This window comes from Mesoplodon bidens (genome assembly GCF_964165515.1).
Source record: "Mesoplodon bidens genome assembly, contig: HAP1_SCAFFOLD_126, whole genome shotgun sequence".
Taxonomy (NCBI): Eukaryota; Metazoa; Chordata; class Mammalia; order Artiodactyla; family Ziphiidae; genus Mesoplodon; species Mesoplodon bidens.
Genome location: NW_027671928.1, coordinates 159,833 through 181,306, shown reverse-complemented (window position 1 = coordinate 181,306; position 21,474 = coordinate 159,833). Strand labels below are relative to the sequence as shown.

At 50.4% G+C, this 21,474-nt stretch overlaps 2 protein-coding genes across 2 annotated transcripts; both read left to right on the top strand.

The window, feature by feature from the left end:
- The first annotated feature begins 14,924 nt into the window (after positions 1-14,924).
- LOC308610818 (NUT family member 2G-like) lies at positions 14,925-17,824 on the top strand. The gene is made up of 2 exons (XM_081259822.1): positions 14,925-15,629; positions 16,587-17,824. The coding sequence occupies exons 1-2, from the start codon at positions 14,944-14,946 to the stop codon at positions 16,717-16,719; spliced, it is 819 nt and encodes a 272-aa protein (XP_081115948.1). The 5' UTR covers positions 14,925-14,943; the 3' UTR covers positions 16,720-17,824.
- Positions 17,825-19,072: 1,248 nt separating this feature from the next.
- On the top strand, positions 19,073-20,447 carry LOC308610803 (NUT family member 2G-like; the record flags this gene model as incomplete). Its single annotated transcript, XM_081259811.1, has 2 exons — positions 19,073-19,183; positions 19,704-20,447. The coding sequence occupies exon 2, from the start codon at positions 19,779-19,781 to the stop codon at positions 20,445-20,447; it is 669 nt and encodes a 222-aa protein (XP_081115937.1). The 5' UTR covers positions 19,073-19,183; positions 19,704-19,778.
- Positions 20,448-21,474: the final 1,027 nt, after the last annotated feature.

Sequence of the window (21,474 nt, the reverse complement as noted above, 5' to 3'; positions counted from 1 at the left end):
AAATTTGATCCTGAAATGTCTCCCAAATATTGGTCAAAATCCTGACCAAGAGGAGAGGATCTGAGAAATGGAATATTTCCTGACACATCAGTCATTAGCGACTGCAGCCCCCCAACGTGAGCCGGTGAGCCCTGACGAAACTCAGGATATGAGAATATAGGATGCAGGCCCCGGATAGCTGAGGCACATATCAAATGACTGATTTCAGTGAGCCCAGACTCTTGCATCTTCCCGTCCATAGAAAAGTGCTGAATTCCTTAACTTGAGATGCTGCCTCCCAGGCTTGAAGCCCTCAAAATTCCCATCAAAGAGGTCGTAACTCTCAACTTTTAGGCTGAGAATATTTTTTTAAGGCTACAGGTGTAAAGGACACACTTTCCAGAGAGGAACAAAAAAACCAAAAACCCAACGTTTGGAACACTGGCACCAATGGTGGACACTCCCGGAAAGATCCATCTGATGAAGCAATTAGAAGGGCCGTCACCCCCTTTTATCCACAAGACTGTGGGATGGACATTGACAGTAGGGAATTGTAACAGGGAAGAGCCAAATCGGACTCCACATGGGATCTGTTCCTTTTACTTTAACCGTTGCCTTCTGCTGCTTTTGTTCACTACAAGGATACTGTCTGTACCTGTACATAATGGCCTGCCTCGGGGAACCCTGTCCCTCTGTCTGAATGTTAAGCCAAAGTGCCTTTGTTCAGGGAAACATATGGACTCCTTCCACCTGTGGATGGCTACAATTAAGAAGAAATTAACACATCTCCTCCCCGAGGCTGGCCATTCCAGGGGCTATTCGCAAAACTTATGGCCTTCTTACTTTACCTCCTCATCTCCTCCCCATCTCTGTATTATAAAAGAAACTGGCACCCAAACCCCGATAAGATGGTTATTTTGAGACTTTACTCTGCCATCTTCTCGGTCTGCTGGCTTTCTGAATAAAGTCATATTCCTTGCCTCAACACCTCATCTCCGATTTATGGTCTGTCGTGCGGCAAGCAGAGCAACCGTGGACTTGGTAACATGTTTACTCAGGACACGGTGTCACAAAACGGGACACTGTTTTCTGTTTGTTTTGTTTTTGTTTTGGGCCGCGCCATGTGGCTTGTGGGATCTTAGTTCCTCGACCAGAGATCCAACCCGCGCTCCCTGCAGTGGAAGCTCGGAGTCCTAACCAATGGACTCCCAGGGAATTCCCATGGGACACTGATACCTGGCAGTCACGGCCCTCACCTTTGTGAGGCAGAGGTAGTAGTGTAGCAGGACTGAGAACGGTGTGACGTTTAAAGATTAGGTGGTGAAAGCAGGATTTCACAGGAAGTTAATCCAGTGATACTTGCGGAGAAATGTTGTCAATTCAGCGTTAAGAAGACTGTGGACAAGGTGTGGAGTTTGCAAATAAACTTCATTTCCTAGAGTCAAATCTGCCAAGGCTTCCACTAAATTTGCAGTTGTGGCTATAACCTTAAGACACCTGAGACAGGCAAAAGCAACTGAATCAAGTTGTATGCTATAACAGGCAATAGGCCTGTGTTTACTACCATGCTCACACAGTTCTGCGCGGCCTGATTATGCCTTTCATGCACAAATAAAGTAAAAGGTTTTGAATAACCTAAAGTTAATCTATTAAGTAGAGATCTCTTTTCGAACTTAAAAGGGCTAATATACTTTGCCTCCAGTGGAGATCTCACCTTAAAGTATCCGGATCGGGCTTCCCTGGTGGCGCAGTGGTTGACAGTTCACCTGCTGATGCAGGGGACACGGGTTCGTGCCCCGGTCCGGGAAGATCCCACATGCCGCAGAGCGGCTGGGCCCGTGAGCCATGGCCGCTGAGCTTGCGTGTCCGGAGCCTGTGCTCTGCAACGGGAGAGGCCACAACAGTGAGAGGCCCGCGTACCGCAAAAAAAAAAAAAAAAAAGTTTCCGGATCAACCTGAACCTGATCATTTGGGTAACCCTAAGGCAGGCAGTTCTTGCAGTGCTTGTTTTAGCCTTATAAAAACCTGCTTATGTTTATCTTCCCAAGCAAAGGATTCAGGAACTAAATCTTTAATAAGTTCATAGAGTGGAAGAGGTAACAGAAAAATTTGGAACCTAGAGCTTGCAATAATCAGCTAAACCTAGAAATCCACAATGCTAGCACTTAGTTGTGAGTCTAGGAAGTTCCTGTATCAGCCTAATTCTCTCTGGAGATAGCTGAATTCCTTCAGTGCTTAGATTACATCCTAGGTAATGAACAGCGTCTACGGATAATTGTAATTTTTCCTTTGTTCTTTCTCAGCTAACTGTTGCAGCAAATAAATGGAATCTTTTATGAATGCCTTATGGAACCTTTACAGTAGCTGAGTACAGCAGGAGGTTATCTCCATATGGTAAAAAGGCTGATTTCTCAGGGAACTAGAGGGTACTTAAATCTTGGTGAAGTACTTGGGAGGAAAAAAGAAGGAGTCCCAGTGAACCCTTGAGGCATAAAAGTGCAGGTATATTGTTGATTGTTCCAAGTAAAGCCATGTAGATATTGGCTGTTGGGTCTCCGGGATGCTGAAGAAAGGTGAACAAAGGTCTCCAACTGTAAACCATTTCAAGTCAGTTCAAGCTTGTGACACAAGGGTGGCTAGGTTTGGAACAACAGGAAAACAGGGAAAAACTATTTTTATTAACAGCTCCCAAGTCTTGGACAAATCGCCATCCTGCCAGGTTTCCAACCAGGCAAGATTGGCATGCTGCAGGGACGAGTACACGAATGATTACCTCCTGGGCAATTAGGTCTTCTACAATAGCTATGGGACCTTGTATGACCGCAGGCTTTTTTTTTTTTTTTTTTTTTTTTTTTTTTTTTGTGGTATGCGGGCCTCTCACTGCCGTGGCCTCTCCCGTTGCGGAGCACAGGCTCCGGATGCGCAGGCCCAGCGGCCATGGCCCACGGGCCCAGCCGCTCCGCGGCACATGGGATCCTCCCAGACCGGGGCACGAACCCGCATCCCCTGCATCGGCAGGCGGACCCTCAACCACTGCGCCACCAGGGAGGCCCGACCGCAGGCTTTAATAGCTGTTGAGGAAACCTAGGGAGAGGTTTAGCTACATCTATCTGAATCTTTATAGGTTTGCATTTTTTTATTCTTCTCATGTTAACACTGTCAGAAGTAGCCCCCAAATTTGCAGGCATCCTGTCAGAAGTAGCCCCCAAATTTGCAGGCATCTCCATCCAATTAGGGAACTTTTGTTGAACTTCCGCTTTTAGGTCGAGGACAGATTGTAAGGAACATAACTGATCAGGTTCACGTTGATCAGGAAATTTTAAGGTGAGATCTTCACTGGAGGCAAAATGTACTGGCCCTTTGAAGTTAGAAAAGAGATCTCTACTGAATAGATTAACTGGGGCTATACTGCATAGCAGAAAGGAATCTTGGTTGAGATAAAAATTCTCTCTGAACTGTATTAGGTACTCCCACTATGGAAACATCCTCTTTACTCAGAGGCACCTGTTGTTCTTTGAGGGTGGGATTTAGAGTAGAAAGCACAGCTCTGGTTAGGGCTAGGGGTAGGGTGTTAAAGGGTTAGGTAATTATGTTTACAGTTAGGGTTAGAGTTTAATGTAGATTTCAAAGTAAAATATGAGAGTGGGGTTTCAAGTAGAAAGCATAGCTCCAGTATCAACTAAAATTTGGCCGTTTTTCATTATATTTTCCTCTGGGCTGTTTAAGGTCATTGCTGCTAATAGTTTACCAGAGAACCTCTGGAGTTCTGCCAACTAGGGGAGAGGGTCATGGGGGGCCCTCCCTTTGAGACAGATACGAGAGCATTTGTGAAGAGTTTGCATAGGACTTTTGAGGACACCTCTTTTTCCAGTGTCCTCACTGATTACAAATGAAACATCAACTTTGGGTCATCAAATTGATCATGGACCCCTAGGAGTTGTAATGGGGGAGGCCCAGGTGTCATTTTGTGTCCCTTGCCTTAGAGCTGTTGTAACTGTAAGGCTATGAGCTTGGTGGATTTCTGTTTGTGATCTTGCTCCAAGGTCCTTTCAAAATGCTCAGCTATAGTCACGAGTTCAGTCAGGCCTATAGCCTCCCACCCTCTTTTCTGCCCTTTTATCAATCCACTCATCTCAGAAGATAATCCACTTACAAAGAGGACAGTTAAAGCAGGCTGAGTGGCCTTTTTATTCCTTGGAACACCAACTGCTGTAAAAAGAGAGCTTCCAAACTGGTTCCAAAGTCTTCCACAGATTCACCCCTCTTTTGTTTGTACGAGTGAATAATACATCAATCATTATTAGGCCAATTAATAACAGACCAAGTGTGAGCAGGGAAGATTTTAGGAATAGCTTATAAAAGGTTAGTTGTTATTCTGCAAGCCTTTTTAGGTTGAGGATCTTGAATACCATCCTAGGGATTATGTCATTTTGCTTCCCACATCCATTCTGGGGCTTCCCCCAGTCCTACCAACATGTGTACAAGTGGATAAAGATCTAGCAGTTTGGGGACATACGCCCTGACAGTGACTCTAAATTCTTTAAAAAATGTTGGGGGTTCCTCCAAGGTTTAGAGAATTCTTTGACTACAGCTCTCAGTTCAGTCTTTGACCAAGGGGTAAAGGACACCTGAGGGGGCTCACCTGCAACCTCAGGTAGTTTTACTTTAAATGGCAATTGTTAAATATTCTCTTTGGAATAGAGAAGTACTTCAGACAGGAAATGAGTAACACAAGAGTCCTCGGGTGACAACGGAAAGGGGGGGACAGTAGGAGGTGCGTCTGCAGTCACATCCGTCCTACGGTCTTTTGTCTCAGGTACCTTTTGTCTCTTTAATTTTTCATTAGCTTTTTGTTCTAAGTCTCTAAACGAAGCTCTTTTGGAATCTTGAAACCGTCTGTAAACTTTTACATACCAAGTAAAGCAGGCATCTCATTCTCCCTGTGCAATCTGTGAACCCTTGCTCTCTAGTGTTTTCCTTAAATGTACAATCTTGTCTAACTGGAACATGCCCCACAATGACCACTGTAATTCTAGATCAATATTAGTATAATTTTTCCATCTTTCTAAATATCTACAACCTCCAGGACCATAGTTCTTAAATATAAAATAAGCAGGTGTGCCAGAAGCTGGCATTCTCAACTCTTGGGCGATAAAGGATCTCATTTCCTTAGCTAGCCTTTGTCAACCCAAAAGAACACACAAAAAAACCTGCGCCTTAATATATCAGCAGTAACAAAGAGATGTTACTATGTCCTGGACAAAAGAAGGCCTGGTATGCACCACCACCGATTCCCAGGGATCCTTGGACTGAGGAAAAAGATCCAAACGGCAAATCCCAAGGAAGGGGGACTGCAAACTGATTCCAAACAAAATGGAGAACTATAGCCACCACCAACAGCTCCAAGCATGGAAACTGGGGGCTGATTCCAAACAGATGGGCAAGTGCAGACTACACTGTCAGCAGTGCCCAGTGTGGAATCCAGGGAACAATATTAGGGGCTATGGTTTACCACTCAAAAATATACTGGCAATAACCAAGAGATGTTACTATGTCCTGGGAATTTCCATCTGAAAGGCTAGGGGTTTGGCCTCAAGGAGAATCCTCTACCAGCCAAACTGACCTGCCCTGTAAAGGAAAGCCAATTAGATTGGGAGCACAAACGCAAAGAGAATGGAGCTCAAACCAAGAGGAGCTTACCAACAACCTTCAGGAATGGCAAGAAAGACAGTGAACTCAAAGGAGTTGTGGGCACCACACCTGTTCCTCCTTGTCCCAAATGTTATCAGAAATTTGCTTCAGATCCCATCACTGCCACCAATATATTTACCTTTTTCTTTTAAAAAAGATAAGCATTTAATCATAAAATCATCTTGTTAGCAGTAGCAATCATAAGAGTGGATTTTAGAAAAGTGCACATACATATTTTTATACAGAACATTTCTGGAGGGATACATACTAAACTGTTAGTGGCCACCTCTGCATGCCCCCAATGTATTAAAAAACAAAATTTAACGGAGTAAATTGGAAGATTTACTTTGAATTTTGAATAAATTGGCCTTATTAAACGATTCATGAATCAGGCAGCATCTCATCTGATAGAAAGGGAGATACTCCAACGGGTTACACAACATGGAAGGCTTTCTTTTTTTTTGGCCATGCCACATGGCATGTGGAAATCTTAGTTCCCCGACCAGGGATCGAACCCATGCCCCGTGCATTGGAAGCGCGGAGTCTTGGCTGCTGGACCACCAGGGAAATCCCGGAAGACTTGTATAGTAAGGAGGGTGGGACAAGGAAAGAAAGTCATCATCAAGGGAAAAAATGAAAGTTCACTGGAGGAAAGTAAAACTTCAGATGACAACGGCGTCTCATTGGCTAAACTGTGGAATTTTCTATTAGCTACTTCTATTTTCTATTTCTTGTTGCTGGCCAGGAAGGAAGTCTTCCCTCCTCCAGCTGGGGTAGTAAAGTGGTTGCACTTCCTCTTTGGGGTCAGTAAATGACCTCTTCCTGTTGGGGTAATTGATGATGAGTGGCACGGCATGAGAGCTCCCTCTACGGGCCTTCCAGACTCCAATTCTAGTGCAGGTTTCCTTTTGTTAACATTCACAGCATGTTTTATTGGCAGGAGGAGTCACAATGAGGGAGAAAAGGCCACAAGACTCACCATAAAGAAGGCTCAGAAATGCTTGGGTGGGTCCAAGGCAGGCACAAGGTGGCTGTGGGGTCAGCTGGTGGCTACAACGATCACATGGTTCCCTCTGATGGGTTTGCAGCTCGATGTGGAAGAGTGAATAAAACGGTCAGTTCATCCTATCAGAGAAACATGAAACTGAGATAAGCTTCCCACTGCTAGAAGCATCTTGAGCCTTCAGAAAAGAACAGAGAACATGTCTAAAGGGTTTGGGAACATCAGAGCCGTATCTCCTCAGAGTGGGACTCCCCAGGCTCTCCAGGTCTCAGTCCCCAACTCTCCCTCAGTGACAAAGCCTCCCTACCTCTGTCCTTGTCAGCTCAGTGATCCCTAGAGGTCCTGCCTATCCGTGAGGACTTAGGTTTCCATGAGACAGGTTGGTTGAGACCTAGTGATACAGTTGACCAGCCTGATATGCAACAGTTCCCACCACCCTGGGGCAGTTGGGCTCAGGGACACATGGCTCTGGACCCCATGTGGAGGGTGTCCTTGCACGTCCGCTGTGCCACAGAAGAGCCAGGAACGCCTGTAGCTGTCCAACTGATTCTCAGGGGGTTTTCCTGGGAGAGCCCTTGGTCATCTGACCTCCTATCCAGGAAGCCCCATGACTTTCTGATTGCTGCCTGTCATGCCAACAACACACCTGTGAAGGTTCTGCTCTGCATGGCCATCTGTCTGCCAGGCGCCCCCTTCTAGGGACCCAGATGCTAGGACCACACAAATGCTGAAGGAGTGTCCACCTGCCTAAGGTACAGACACCCCTGTATCCATCTGCATGATTTCTACTGGGAATCAACAACATTTATGGGGATTCTCTGGCCCTAAAGAACAGACCAACCTGATAGGAGCAATGCAATGATTCACAATTACCAGGGTCAATGCACATATACAAGGGCCCATAGCCCCAGATGCCCCACTCACAATTCACATGAGGGTCCCATACGTACCCACCGATGCCCAAATATTCTTGCTTCACACATACACAATCCAAACACGCACATCAGTGGTACGCTGCTAAGTGCTTGATAAAAAGCTCTCCGAGAAAGGCGGGAAAGACTTCACTTATGGTATCTACATGGTATAAATATTCCCAGCAGGACCAATTTCAAGCTACCCACCTGACATCACTAAACACACAGCTGGGAAGAGATATGCACCATTGACTCTCCCAAGACAGTATGAACCAGTTCCAGCACATTCCATAACTTTTCCTGTGAATATGTGCACAGAATCCACTTACACCCCAAGGAGAACTCTCAACTCCCACCACAGATATATAACCAAAAGGACACCACATACACATTTGTGTTTGTACATAGATATATATATATATATGTCTATCTCCTGAACACACACCCTCACCCTGAATAAATACACAAACAGACCACCTCTTACTACCTAAATTTTTACAGATGAAACCTTACTCACCCTGAATATTCACATTCCACTCTCACAACTATATATACACACACAACATGGGCCTGAAAACAAACATGTGCAACCAATATGCCATCCAGATGTACACACTGAGTACCTAAGCACACAGGGTCACCAAGTACACAACTGTCTCATGTGCAACCCAACAAAAGACCCATATGCAACCCCACAGCCCTAAAATACATAGACTGCAGGACTCCTGCACACACACAGAACCCACACAGCCTACTGGTTTCCAAACACACAAACTAAACTCTCACGTCCCACAGAATACATACCCCAGAAGCCCCAGGAACTCAAACACACACACAGACACAAATAATCTATACTGATCAAATACAGCTGACCCTTGAACAGCTTGGGGGTTAGGGCGCCAACCCTCCGTGCAGTGGCTCTGCATCCATGGATCCTGTAGTAGTCCTGTAGTAGTTACTGAAAAAGAAATCCACTATAAGTGGACCCGTGTGGTTCAAACCCATGTTGTTCAAGGGTCAACTGTCCATATAAGTCCACCTCACTAATACTGAGAACACACATACAAGCAACACCACTAAATTCTTCAGGCATTACATTTTGAAATAGACACATAGAGGACTCGAAGCCTCCTGCTACACTCACAAATCACAAATACACACATCCACAAACTACTCATGAGTATACACCCCAAATGCTCAGACACACTCAAAACAGAAAAACACCGACAACCTCTGCAGTCTTACTAAGATACATACACAATTCTCACACACCTATGGACACACACATGCAAATATTCCTAACCCCTGAACATATGGATCCCCTCCCAAACACTATACATTATGCTACCTCTCCAGAATACAAGCTCCCCACCACTACTCCAACATACAAACTGTATATGTGTGTGTGTGTGTGTATATACATTTCTACCCTCACCCTGAATATATAGACAGACCACCTCTTACTCCTACCAAACACATGTATAAACACCCTAGCGTTCTCCAAAGAAATACACTTTGAATACTCCTAACAACTCCATACCTTATGAACAAACTCTGATAATGCATGCACCTGATGATGGACACGCACACGGATTAGAATACACAAATAAGATACATGGAAATATCTCCAGCAAACCATTTATGAAACAACTTCCATATATCAAATTATCCCTAGCTATCAGGAGCCAGCTCACACATATGCAAGTACTAACAAATACCCGTATCACATATTTCTAATACATACAAATGCAATTGTCCATCTTCCCTGTAGAAACATAGAACCCCACCTCTCTATCAGATACACATATACTCACTTCCCAAAATACATAAGCCTAAGAGGCTCCTACTGAAAATTACAAATGCACAGCCTCAGCAAATATTCCTCCAAGTGGCCATGCCCCTTGAATACACACACAAACTCATTTAACACACAACTCTCCACAAGTCCCAAATAGAACCACGATTACCCAGTACACTACAAATAGACAATAATGTCACCCTATACGCCCTTTGTTCCAAATACACATACAGTACCACACTACTGGCGTATACATAACCCCATATTCCCAACCTCTCACACAGAATGAACTCTGCCATCTTGCAGAATACAGGATCATACAAACACAACATACCTACACATTCAACATCCACCAGCCCCATAAAATAGTCACAGACTTGCCCTCTACACATCCAAATATACATACACAGCTCCTGAAAATGCACACCCACAAACACCCCATAACCATACAACATGCCCTGAATACACAAATGATCAGCCTACATTCCCCAAATATACAAAATTAACACACTGGACACCCAAAGTAATATACACCACTACTTTTCCTGACATGGCCCTTACGCATATGCAGATAATCCTTCCAAATCCACCATTACACACACACAAATCCCCAAATTCAGGGGTGAAAAAAACACATGTAAACATTTTCCCCAAACACCAAATTACAAACACCTAACCACCAACTCCTTGAGTATGCCTGCGTCACATCTCAACACCCTCCAAATACAACGCTCACTCTTACACACTCTCACAAAAACACAGGCATGACCTCCCTTCAAACACAAATATCCACGGACAAAACCAACCCACACATTTGACTACCTATCAGATTCCCACCAACCAATTAAGTATGTACAGACCCCATCTATGCTTGCAAATCAATCATGATTTGACACCAGACTACAAATACATGTTTATTACCACATTCAGCAAAGTTGCTCGCATCACTGACAAAAGAATGCAGTTTGAACCTAAGTGTTGACTGATGTTTTTATGATAAGAAGGAAGACACTAGTGAAACGATGAGTGTGTTCCTTCCATCTTCACTCATTTTCCAATCACCTGAGCTACACCTTCGGAACCAGATGAGGGTTTTCAACTCGCAAGAACTTCCCTCTAGCTTTTGTACTCTTCACAACGCGCAGACTAGAACGGCACCTGTTTAATAGCTCGCACACACTATTTAGCCCCCACTGTAGGCCCCGCAATCACTGAACCCTTCATGCAGCCGGCTCCCCAGTGGTGCCGATAATCCTGGGGTAAACATCTCAAGGGAATCGAGCTCTATGGGGGCGTGAATCCACATTGTGGGGAGTCTCCTTACATGGACAAGGGCACAAATAACCCACAGGGTGAACAACAGTGCAGAGCGGTGACACCTGAGGGGTGAAAACTCCCCGTACCCCTTACCTCAGGATTCCTAGAATTGACTCTACAGGCCGCCATGGCAGGCCCCTCCCCCGCCGGACAGCCATTGGGGCCCCACCCTCCGCGCTCGCGCATGCGCTCCTGTCTTCCGGAGCAAACTGCCCCAGCAGACGCCGGGAGCTGTTGGAGGACGGCGGTCCGCGTGCCCGAGAGACCCGCCCCAGTGGGCGTGCACAGGCATGCGCGGGCGTGCAGGCGCGGGGTGCGCGGGCCTAGGAGGTCTCTGCAGGAGAGGACAGAAATGGAGGGTCGGGCAAGCTGCGGAACTTCTCTGGCGACGCTCCTCGCTGGGAACCTTCGTGACGGTCTCTTCTTAAAACCAACTCTTGTGAAATGTGCACTCGTGAGTTTTATATTGCACTCGTGAAACCCATGCACTTAGCTACAAAGAGTTCTGGAGAGCTCCGCTGTAAGCACAGTAGCCTCAAATTGGGGCAAGTACTTTCATGCCCTTTGGACTGCCGTTCCTTGGTTCTTGTTAATGCCTTTCAAAAAACAGTAGGTCCTTTTTCCTAGCACACCTGAAGTTTCCGTTAAAGAACAATGCTAGCAAAGAATTTCAGACCTGGGAAACACTCTTAAGATACTGTCTCCTGACTCCGTTCCTAGAGTTTTTCCAACGCATTTACTCTACTAGAATATTTTTTCTCCGTGTTCACAGGTGTTTCCTTTGTACGGTTTTGGGTTTTTTTAAAAAATAATTTTGAGAAAGAGTTGACAATCTGGGCCAATTTCAACAGGTAGTATGGGAACAATTTTATTTTCCCTCCCTCCTTTTTTATAATATCTTGCAGAATTTCAGTTGACAATAAAACAACAACAACAAAAATAGTAGCGGGATCAACTTACTGACCTGACTTTGTAATACTTCCCAAAGAAACTTCAATCATCAGATCCGCTTTCTGGTCAAATGCAAGATTAGAGCATTTCTCACTCAACAGGATGCCTCTGAAGACCCCTCACATGTAACAGCACTAAGCGCCTCCAAGTGCAGACTTGAAAACTCCACAAGACACAAACATGGTATCTCTTCGTTTCTTTAATGTTTCGTGATTGAGTGGAAGATGAACTGTCTTCTGAGGCTTGTGATGCATGTCCAGAGATGTTTTTTCTCAGTAGTCAATGCCCGCCCCCACCTTCTGTGCAGGAATAGTCAGAGATCATGATCCAAAGGACTTTTAGATACTCCCTTCTGTGACTGGTCTTCCCAAGTTACATTTGGGCTAATTTGATTATCTCTGTCTGTGGGGTGTAGGATTTTGAAGTATTACAAAAGTGATTGCAGTATTGGGACTGGCTAATTTTTGCACAGTGCAATTTTTGTATCAGTGGCCTTGAGAAGAGTCCTTCAAATACTGTATCAGAATTATGAGTGAGAATCTTGTAAATAATTGGTTGAATGACTGAACAAAGGGAGGAAGCAACAAGGAAGCCTGCCTTTCTCGAGTGCCTGGGTACAATATTTTGCCTCACCATTCCTCTAGTATGAAGTTATTGGTTGCAAATCATATAAGTTTTCCTTCATTATAAAAGCTCCAGGGCTTCCCTGGTGGCGCAGTGGTTGAGAGTCCGCCTGCCGATGCAGGGGACACGGGTTCGTGCCCCGGTCTGGGAAGATCCCCCATGCCGCGGAGCAGCTGGGACCGTGAGCCATGGCCGCTGAGCCTGCGCGCCCGGAGCCTGTGCTCCGCAACGGGAGAGGCCACAACAGTGAGAGGCCCGCGTACCGCAAAAAAAAAAAAAAAAAAAAAAAACCTAGGTTGATGGATAAAGACGTGAAAGGAAGGGACTGTCATGCTCAACCTCGGTGCCGTGAATCAAAACAACAGTTTATAAACTGCCTAAAGAGGCACACGCCAATTGTGTTGCCACTGTGGGAGGTGGAAGGAACTTCCGGTTCTTGCCTACCTGCCAGAGCCCTCGTGGAATGTCACCCCAGCGCACGCCACCCCGACCCACGTGCCCTCTGGCCCTCCCCCACCGCAGAACGGTTCAGCCAGCATTTTCCTGTTTACTTTCAAACGTGTCCCTCGTTGACTTGGATCCCGAGCGTTTGCTGAAGCAGGTCGCTCTCTGGCTCCTGGTCTTGACTTTTCTCATTGAGGCTACCAGGCAGCAGTAGTCCGTGCCCAAGCCTGCAGGATGGCTTCAATAGGAGGTAAGCCTATAGGCTGGGGGTGTGTTCTCAGAGACCCTGCCATCCTCACATCCTTCAGGTTCACACGTTACACTTAACTGTGGGCACACAGTTGGACTGAAGTAGAGGGAGAAGAGAGCACTGGACGCACAAGGACATTTCACCTGGGGAGACTGGGGAGCCTGAAGAAACCTGAGACTGCCCTGGGGAGGAGGGGTCGTTGGAGGTGGATCCAGAGGAATTGCCCTGGCTATGGAGAAAGGATGGCAGCAGACAGTCTGATTCTTTCTAGAAGGGAGACAAGCCACTTTGAAACGTGTGTGTAAGGATGTGTGTGATGTCCTGGTGGTGACACAGGGAGGGTCATGAGGAAAGCCTAGAGCTGTATTGTGTTCCTGAGGCACCTGAAGCTTGCCTCACCACATCTTGCAAAGGGATTTGAACAGGAGCATACTGTATCTCAGGGGGCCGTGGGGAGAGATGGTCTTGGTGAGAAAACTATTCAATGGGGCTGTGTGTGGCCACACCTGCAGTGAAGTGTCCTCTCCGAGAGCTAGGCAGGGGGTTACTCTAACTGCCGCAGCCCACACCTCGTCCACTCCTCCCAGCCCAGAGCTCACTTGTCAGTTCAGGTAACTGTTGCCTTGGATTCAACAGGGGATGGGCAACCATTACGAGTAACTTCAGCCAAGAGAGGGCTCAGGTTCCTGAGTTGCTCTGAATTGTTCTTCCTTTTGTGGAATGGCAGTACTTCAGACCTACTTCATCTTGTCCAGTATCTCATGGTGGACCCTCAGGCTGCCTTGAGAGGAAGAGTTTGTTCCTATTTCAGGTCACTCCTTCATGGACAGGGAACAGATGTGGAGTGGGGTTGTTTCGGGTGGAATGTCTATGAAGCCTGCTTCCTCTTTTAAAGGGGGAAGGAGTGTAGCCCAGGATCAGGAAGATGATCTTCTGTGTTACTATTAAACGTCCTATGACATCTGTTCTGGTGAGTTAGGTGCACCGTGGTGTGTACCTTGTTCTCCTGAACAGGGATGTGTTTCAGACAACTTGATCGCCATGGCATCTGGCTTATGCCTGCATCTCAGATTGTCTCTCCGTTATTGGGAGCTGGAAGGGGAAGGACCACAGGCAGTCTATACTCCCACGACCAATGTAACATGACAATTCCCTGGCCCTTGTTTAATCCTCTGCAGCCATCACTGGCTGTGAAATGACAGAATCTAAGGGACACGCGCCTACTTCTCAGACCACCCCAAGCCCCTAGGAACAGAACTCCTGACTGATGACAGTGACTCTGGGCACTGGGGAAGGGGTGGCAGGACCTGGCCCATGTTACGTATCTGCTGTGGGTTGTTCGGAGATGCAGGTGCTTTCTGGGCCAGTGTCATGGGTTTGTATCAGGATTCCATTAGAGATATTTTCCAGCATTTTGTTTTGTTTTGTGAGGCTAGGAAAGAAAGAGGGGATTTATACTGAGCATCAGGAAAAGGAGGACTGAGGAGGAGGTGGGGCCCTAATATTTTACACAGTGCCTGTCCACAAAGGGCCTTTGGGGGCCTAGAACTTACCTTGCAGAAGGCCCCACCTGCTAGTACGCCGGCTGAGGGGCATTTCTCACAGAGCAGATGTCCACACAGCTCCAGGTCTTGGGAGACAGCCTGTGAGGCTTAGGTGCCAGGGTGTGCCTTAGGGAGGCTCTCCAAGTGAGTGCTTGCTGAGGCAATTTCTTCTCGGCAGGCAGGGGTCAGGGAGCTTGGTGGATGGGCGTGGGGTCACCAGTGGAATAATTCTCAACTGGAGGTCAGGGCATGAAAATCACTTGAAGACATTTGCACGCTGCAGTTTCCCTTGTCCAAGAGTCTCTCATCTGTGGAGATTTACACTCTGATGCCGCAGAAAGCCTCAGTCCCACTTGCCCATTCTCCTCCTCCATTCACTCCTTTCCTTTGCCTCAACAGCATCTGCAGTGCTGGGAACGGATGTCACCATGAACCCCGGTGCCTCCTTGTCTACTTTCATGGCAGTGTCCTTTCCTCCACCCATTCCTGGCGCCCAGCACTGGCCACCCTGGGAGCAGCACCTGCCACCTCTCATCACCCCCGCATTCCCTCCTGGCAGCAGCCTGCGGCTGCCAGCTTTCCCCAGGATGCCTTTGGTGGCTAATGGTGGCTGTGGCCCCAGTGCCCCTGGGGCTTGCAACTTCACTGTCCAAGTCAGGTCACAAGGGAGGCCAGTGCAGGCCCCCCAGACTCAGACCTTTATCGTTCCTCAGGGCCCCCTCAACTGGAGCGCTCCAGGGGCCCTCAGCGGGAGTGCTGCATGTCCTGCACCCATATTCTTAGCAACCCCTGCGATGGAGACCATTGTGACTGCTCCAGCTGTTGGAGTTACTCAGGCTGGCAAGGGAGGCTGGACCCCAGGCTTTCCTCCTCAAGCTCCACCACCAGCTGCCCAGATGGCCCCTAACAGTCGCCCAGTGAACTCTGGGCCATGGCCACATGGCACTTCCAGGGAGGGCAGCCTGGACACCAACCAGCCCTATGCCTCGCAGGAGGACTGCTCTAACCACCAGAGCGTGTACAGTAACTTCCGACGGTGGCAGCGCCTCAAGCCACTGGCCCGGAGACACCTTCCCCAGAGTCCTGATGCAGAAGCTCTTTCCTGCTTTCTCATGTGAGTGAACGCTCAGGGGGTCATGAGCTTATCGGAGCTCTTAGATAAAGAGGAACTGGGGATGGACTCGCAGGTTAGGTTTCTAGGGATACTGGAAGCAAGGTGTGAAGGCGATGTCCACGCCACGAAAAGGCACACTGTCAGTCATACGGGCGAGCCTGCTAGTCCATGACATCATGACTGAAATGTGCCTTATCTCAACTGACCCCACCCCCCTGTGAGTCTAGCCAGCTTGCTCTTCCATGATTCTCCTGGTAATACGGCCTGAAGACTTGCAGTCAGAGAGGGTCGTGGTGTAAGTTGAGGAGCCAAGGAGTGGATGCCACACTCTCCTGTGCTGACGTCTCCTTTCATACAGCACTTGAGTGTACGTGGCCGGGGGAGGTCACTTCGGAGAAGGGGGAGGAGCGCGGGGCCCAGGAGAGCGCTTCATGCACGCCTCGACTTTGTTGATGTGGAGAATTCCACTAGGAACAGGGTGATGGGAGAGCTCTCCTAAGGGCATGGGCTCTCTCCCACTAGAGTTGTGAGCCTGGCAGGCATTTCCATCCTAAACCTGCGGTCCCTCGTAAAAAGGGGACAATCACACTTCACCTTCAGAGGACCGTGCAGAAGACTCCTTGGGCTAATCTATGAAGTGTGAGCAGATTGCCTGGCACATGCCACGCCTCATTGATGATGGTGATTTTTATTATGAAAAGGCAGCCTTGAAGAGGAAAAGAGCTCCCCAAGGCACAGTGTCCCAGCTCTAGCCTGGGAGTGGATGGTCATCCTCGAGTGAGTGTGAGGCGGTGACAGCCGTAGCCGGGAAGGCTTGTCTCTGCTCTCCCAGACACCTGCCTCTCACTCTCCTGTTGCTCAGTCATGCTGTGTTGAGTGATGTGTGGTCCACATTGGTGGGTGGGGTCAGGCAGGTGGGGGCTGGGCTGGGCACAGAGACACCCCGAGTGCTTACAGCCCAGCGCTTCGATCCCTGGCCCGCCTGAAGCCCACCATGACACTGGAGGAGGGACTGTGCAGGGCCGTGCAGGAATGGCAGCACATTAGCAACTCTGACCGGATGATCTACTACGAGATGGCGCAAAAGTGAGTCAGCGTCCTGGGCCCAGGGGCTGCGTGGAGGGTGAGGCGAGTGGGTGAGGGCAGGGTCTGGCCGTGGGGGTGCTCATCAGAGAGGACAAAGGAGAAGGGCTGTCGCTCGGAACGGGGGGCCCACAGCCCAGAGGCCCTACAGTCCTCCAGAAACCCCTCCCTCACCTTGAGAGTTTGGGTCTTCTGTCCTTCCTCCACCACGAGCTCTGCCCTCCCCCGAGTTTGACCTACCCTTGCCCTCACATGAAGGTCTCAGGACGGGGCAGGGTGAAGCTGTGAGTCCAGTAGGGGTCCAACTCCGGCCATATGGGCTGGGCTGGGGAAAGAGCTCCACCCGCCAGCCTGCTGCTTCCTTAGTGGTGGCTGGCTGGCGGCCACTGACATAGATTTGGGACCCCCTCTCCTCACGAAAAGTGGCCTGAGTGGGTACCCTGGCATCCCTCAAGAGGCTGGGGAAGCCAGCTGTCATCAGCCCAAGGGTCTCTGGCCCTTCCAGTGTTTGCTCCACGGTAATCCCCTTGGTTTAAGAAACAAAACCAAACAAACAAGCACCTCTCAGAGGAAAGGAAGGCCTGTCCTCTAAGCTCAGCATCCACATCGTCCAGCCTCTCCTGAGCCCTGTCTCCAGGTCTACGTTCCAGAACTCTCAGTCCCAACCCAGGGTCCTGGATTTGGGCAAGGACCCCTGTGGGGAACACATGCCTGTTCCAGCCTCTGGCTGTCAGCCCTTCATGTGGCTCTGGATGGGGGGCATGGGGAGGGTGCCCCCTGGGTCAGCCACGTGTCCCGTTGACCTGGTTCAATGCAGCGACCTGGCTCTATGCTGTTGAATGCTCTCCAGTGCTGGTGAGGCAGGAAGGGTCCCAGATCTTGTATCAGTTCCAGGAGCAGCTCTCTGCTGTGGACAGCACCTCACAGGGCCTTGACAGCCCCAAGGCACATCCTCTCCCAATCCCTCATTCTTGGCTGCCTTTGTTGGGCTCCAGAACCCAGGCCATTTTCTCAGGATGGCCTGTGCCTCCGTCACACCCCAGGTTCATGCAATTTGAGGCAGAGGAGGAGATGCAGATCCAGCAGTTGCGGTGGATGCAGTGCGCGCAGGGCCTGCCTCCTCCAGCCCCACCGAAGCTGGATCCTCGGGGGCCCCCAGCCCCGAAAGTGGGCCTTCAGCCGGCCAGCCAGGTTCCCACTGGAGTTGAACGCACAGGTAACAGGGGCCCAGGGTTGGCCACTCTTCCCATGTGGATCATTTTCCTTCAAGACAGGGGCATTGGTCTTTCAAGCAAAACAGCCACCGAGGCGGGGGGTGGGGGTGGGGTCTCAGATGCCCTTTGTTACTACGGGGTATTGACTTGGTCAATCTTGTAACTTCTCTCACGCCTCCCTGTCAAAGGACTGCACACAAAGTCTGCCTAAGAAGTGGGCTTGATGGGGACACCCCTGGAAAATTGGAGGTTCCCCACTTCCTTATATGTGACTCTCTTAGATGCCCCCTTACCTCCCCCCTCCAACTGTGCATGAAGCTCCAGGTGGTCCTGACCCCCCCACACCCACATCAATGTCCCCCAACAGTGCCCTCACCAGCGTGCGCTCGGTGGTCAGGAGGTGGACCGGGAGCCCCTCACCTTCCTTCCCTTCCTCCTGCTCTGCCGCAGCCTGTGCTCCCAGGATGTCCGGCCCCAGGGCCCAGCCCTCCCGCCCGAAGCCACACGGGTCCCAGCGACCCCCGGAGCCCAAGGCACCCGAGGACTTTCCACCTGAGGCTGTGAGGGAGTATATGGACATCATGGAGGCGCTGGTGGGGCCCGTCCACTCAGCCACAGGCGACTCAGATGCAGAATGGGGAGAGGACGGAAATGAGCTGCAGCAGGAAGAGGACGGCACCTACTCGGACCCCGATCTCTTAAGCTATATCGACAAGCTGTGTTCCCAGGAGGACTTTGTCACCAAAGTAGGCTAGGCCTGGAGACTGGGGTCTGCAAGATGCCAGGGCATGGAACTCTCAGCACCCAAGATCTGGGTTCTGCTCAGGCCGTTGGGACTTAAGCTCAGCTCCTTGTTCCTGAGCCTGGTGTTAGGGGAGGTTTACGCAGATGTTTGTGTGTACATGTTTGTGTCTATCTGGGTGTATGCCTTTGTGTCTGTGTTTGTGCCTCTGTATATGTGCTCTTTTGTGTGTGACTGTGTATGTGCATGTTTGCGTGTGTGTGTGTGTGCACGCTAACCATCCCCGCCTTGTGGAGGAGAGTGGGGTGGGTCTCTGCTTTTCACTTTCCCTCCTGGCCTTCTTGTCTCACAGGCCACTCCTGGCCAAGGATGCTCACAGCCTCTTCTTTCTGTTCTAGGTGGAGGCAGTCATTCACCCTGGATTCCTGGCAGATTTGCTTTCCCCAGACCCACAGCTGGATCTCTTGGCCCTAGAGAAGGAGCTGGAGCAGGAGGAAGGGCTCACCCCCGAAGAAGTGAGACAGGGGAGGGAGAGGGACACTCAGGGAGCCAGGGGACCCCACGGGAGGGGGACCCCAGGTGATCCAGGGGACAGGGGAACCCAGATGACCCAGGGGAGCCAGAGGAGGGAGGGATCCCCGGTAGAACAGGGGACACAAGGGACACTCAGGAAGACCAGGGCACAGAGGGACCCCAGTGAACAGGGGAGAGGTAGGGCCCCAGAACAGGAGGGCCACATAGTGCTGTCCATCCCTCCCTTGCCTGGGACACCTGGCATGGGGAAGGGCCCGTTCTGGGGTGGGTGCAGTGCAGGGTGAAAGGAAGGAGAGGATGGGGAGCCGGGAGGGGAGGGAAGGTCACAAAGCTCGGAATCAGTTGCAGGAGGATGGCAGGACTGCCACAGTGTCTGTATTTGGATTCGAGTCCTGGGGTCGCCCGTCCCCTCCTCCCACCCAGGGCCATTGTCCCACTGCCCAGTGCTCCTCCTCTCACACGTGTGTGTGGAGCCGTCACTGTCCTCCTCCCTCCTACCAGCTGGTGCAGAAACGACTCCTGGCCTTGAAAGAGGACGACAGTGTGCGGGCAGCCCCGAGTCACAGTGCACCCGGAATGGCCTCAAGTCCTTCTGAGTCCGACGCCGGCCAAGGTGCCCAGAGGCACGACCAAGACCCCCATCTAGGGGTCAGTGATGAAGCCTGCCCACCAGAGATTGATTCTGAGGCTCTTCATAGGCTCATCCAAACAGACACTGCCCTGTGCAGGCCCAAAGTCTTTGTTCCCTCTGGAGGACGTCAGGAGTTCTCTATATTCCGGCCCGTACGGCTCTCCCCTCCCCAGGGTCAAAGGCGCACTGGCCCTCTACTGAGATCCAGGGATGCGTCTGTTCTCAGAAAGGCCTCTCCTCTTTGGGAGGCCCGAGTGCCCAGGGACGGGTCCAGTGAGAACGAGGAGGTGCTCCAAAGCGTCTTCATCGTAGACTCTCAGCATATACTGGTGCCTTTCGGGATGTCCCTCAGTCCTGCACATGTCTCAGCCCTGGCTTCCTCTGGAGGTTGGGGGGCCCAGAGTGCTCCCCAGTCCCCCTCCTCTCAGAGAAGAGGCCTCAGCCCAGCTCCACCAGCCGCTCCCAAGTCGAGGAAGCGGGCTCTGTGTGGACGCCCAGCCGCTGCTGAGAAGCTGCCCATCCCCGGGGCTGGCCTCGGCGTCTCTGGGAGGCCGGCCTCGGCGTCTCTGGGAGGCCAGCCTTGGCTCTGGGGCTGGCTCGCCCCTCACAGCTGAGAAAGAGAAAGCGTGACCCGTTTGACACAAAGAAGCGTGGGAAGAGGAGGAAGAAGCACTGCAGCCAGTAGGGAACAGCTGGGCCGGCCCTCCAGGGCGAGGCCCCAGGGCAGCCCCCTGGGGAGCCTAGGGGCTCCTCCTCCTCCCAGTGCTGATCCTGGATGATGTGGGGGGAAGGGAGGGGGGCAGGACCACCAGGGTGGGGAGGGGGAGCGGGATTGTGGGGGGGTTAGGGAGGTGGGTGTGGGAGGAGGACCTTTGGAGTGATGTATGTAAATTGTGAACAAAGATCGTTTTCGTGGGAAATGCTCTCAGGCCACTGTCATCTTGTTGGTGTTGAGCTGCTCCACAGAGAGCGATCCTGAGAGGAAGGAAGGATGAGGGAGGTCACAGGAGCTCTGGGTCTACAGGTGGCCACACCTTTCCTCCACATAGACAAGGACTCCTCAGGCTGCCCCTGGGAACGCACAGCTCTCACTTTCCCCAGGGACCCCCTCATCAGCCCCTTCTCTAACGCCTGCTTGGCTAGGGCCCTTCTGGGGCATCTGTACCGTCTTCTGCATCCCTGAACCTTCTGGGGAGGCAGAGCTGCTCTTGTGCCTTTCAGCCCTCTGGACACTCACCAGTTTCTAGGATGGAGCCTGGAGACAGCCCTTGTCATTATGGAGCTTCTCTCTGCTTTCCTGAAGTGGCCAGACGACGGCACTGGGATGACCCTCCGCTCATCCAGGGTTTCCTGTGTGGGTGGCCTGACCAGAGACGAAAAGTCTTGGCCATGGGGACGGGACTGTCTGCCTCATCGTAGCGGGAGCATCCTCTAGTTCCACTGGGATTATTGCAATGTGGAGAGTGGTGGAGGCAGCTACCTCTTCATCCCAATGAGGATGCAACAAGGGGAATGGGTGTGGGGAGATTCATGGGGCACCCGTTAAAGGTGTGTATAAGGGAAAGGACAGTCGGGCCCCTTTGTGGAACTTGTGGGATCTCTGTGCAGCAGCATCTCGTTCAACTGAGGGAGGAGGACCCA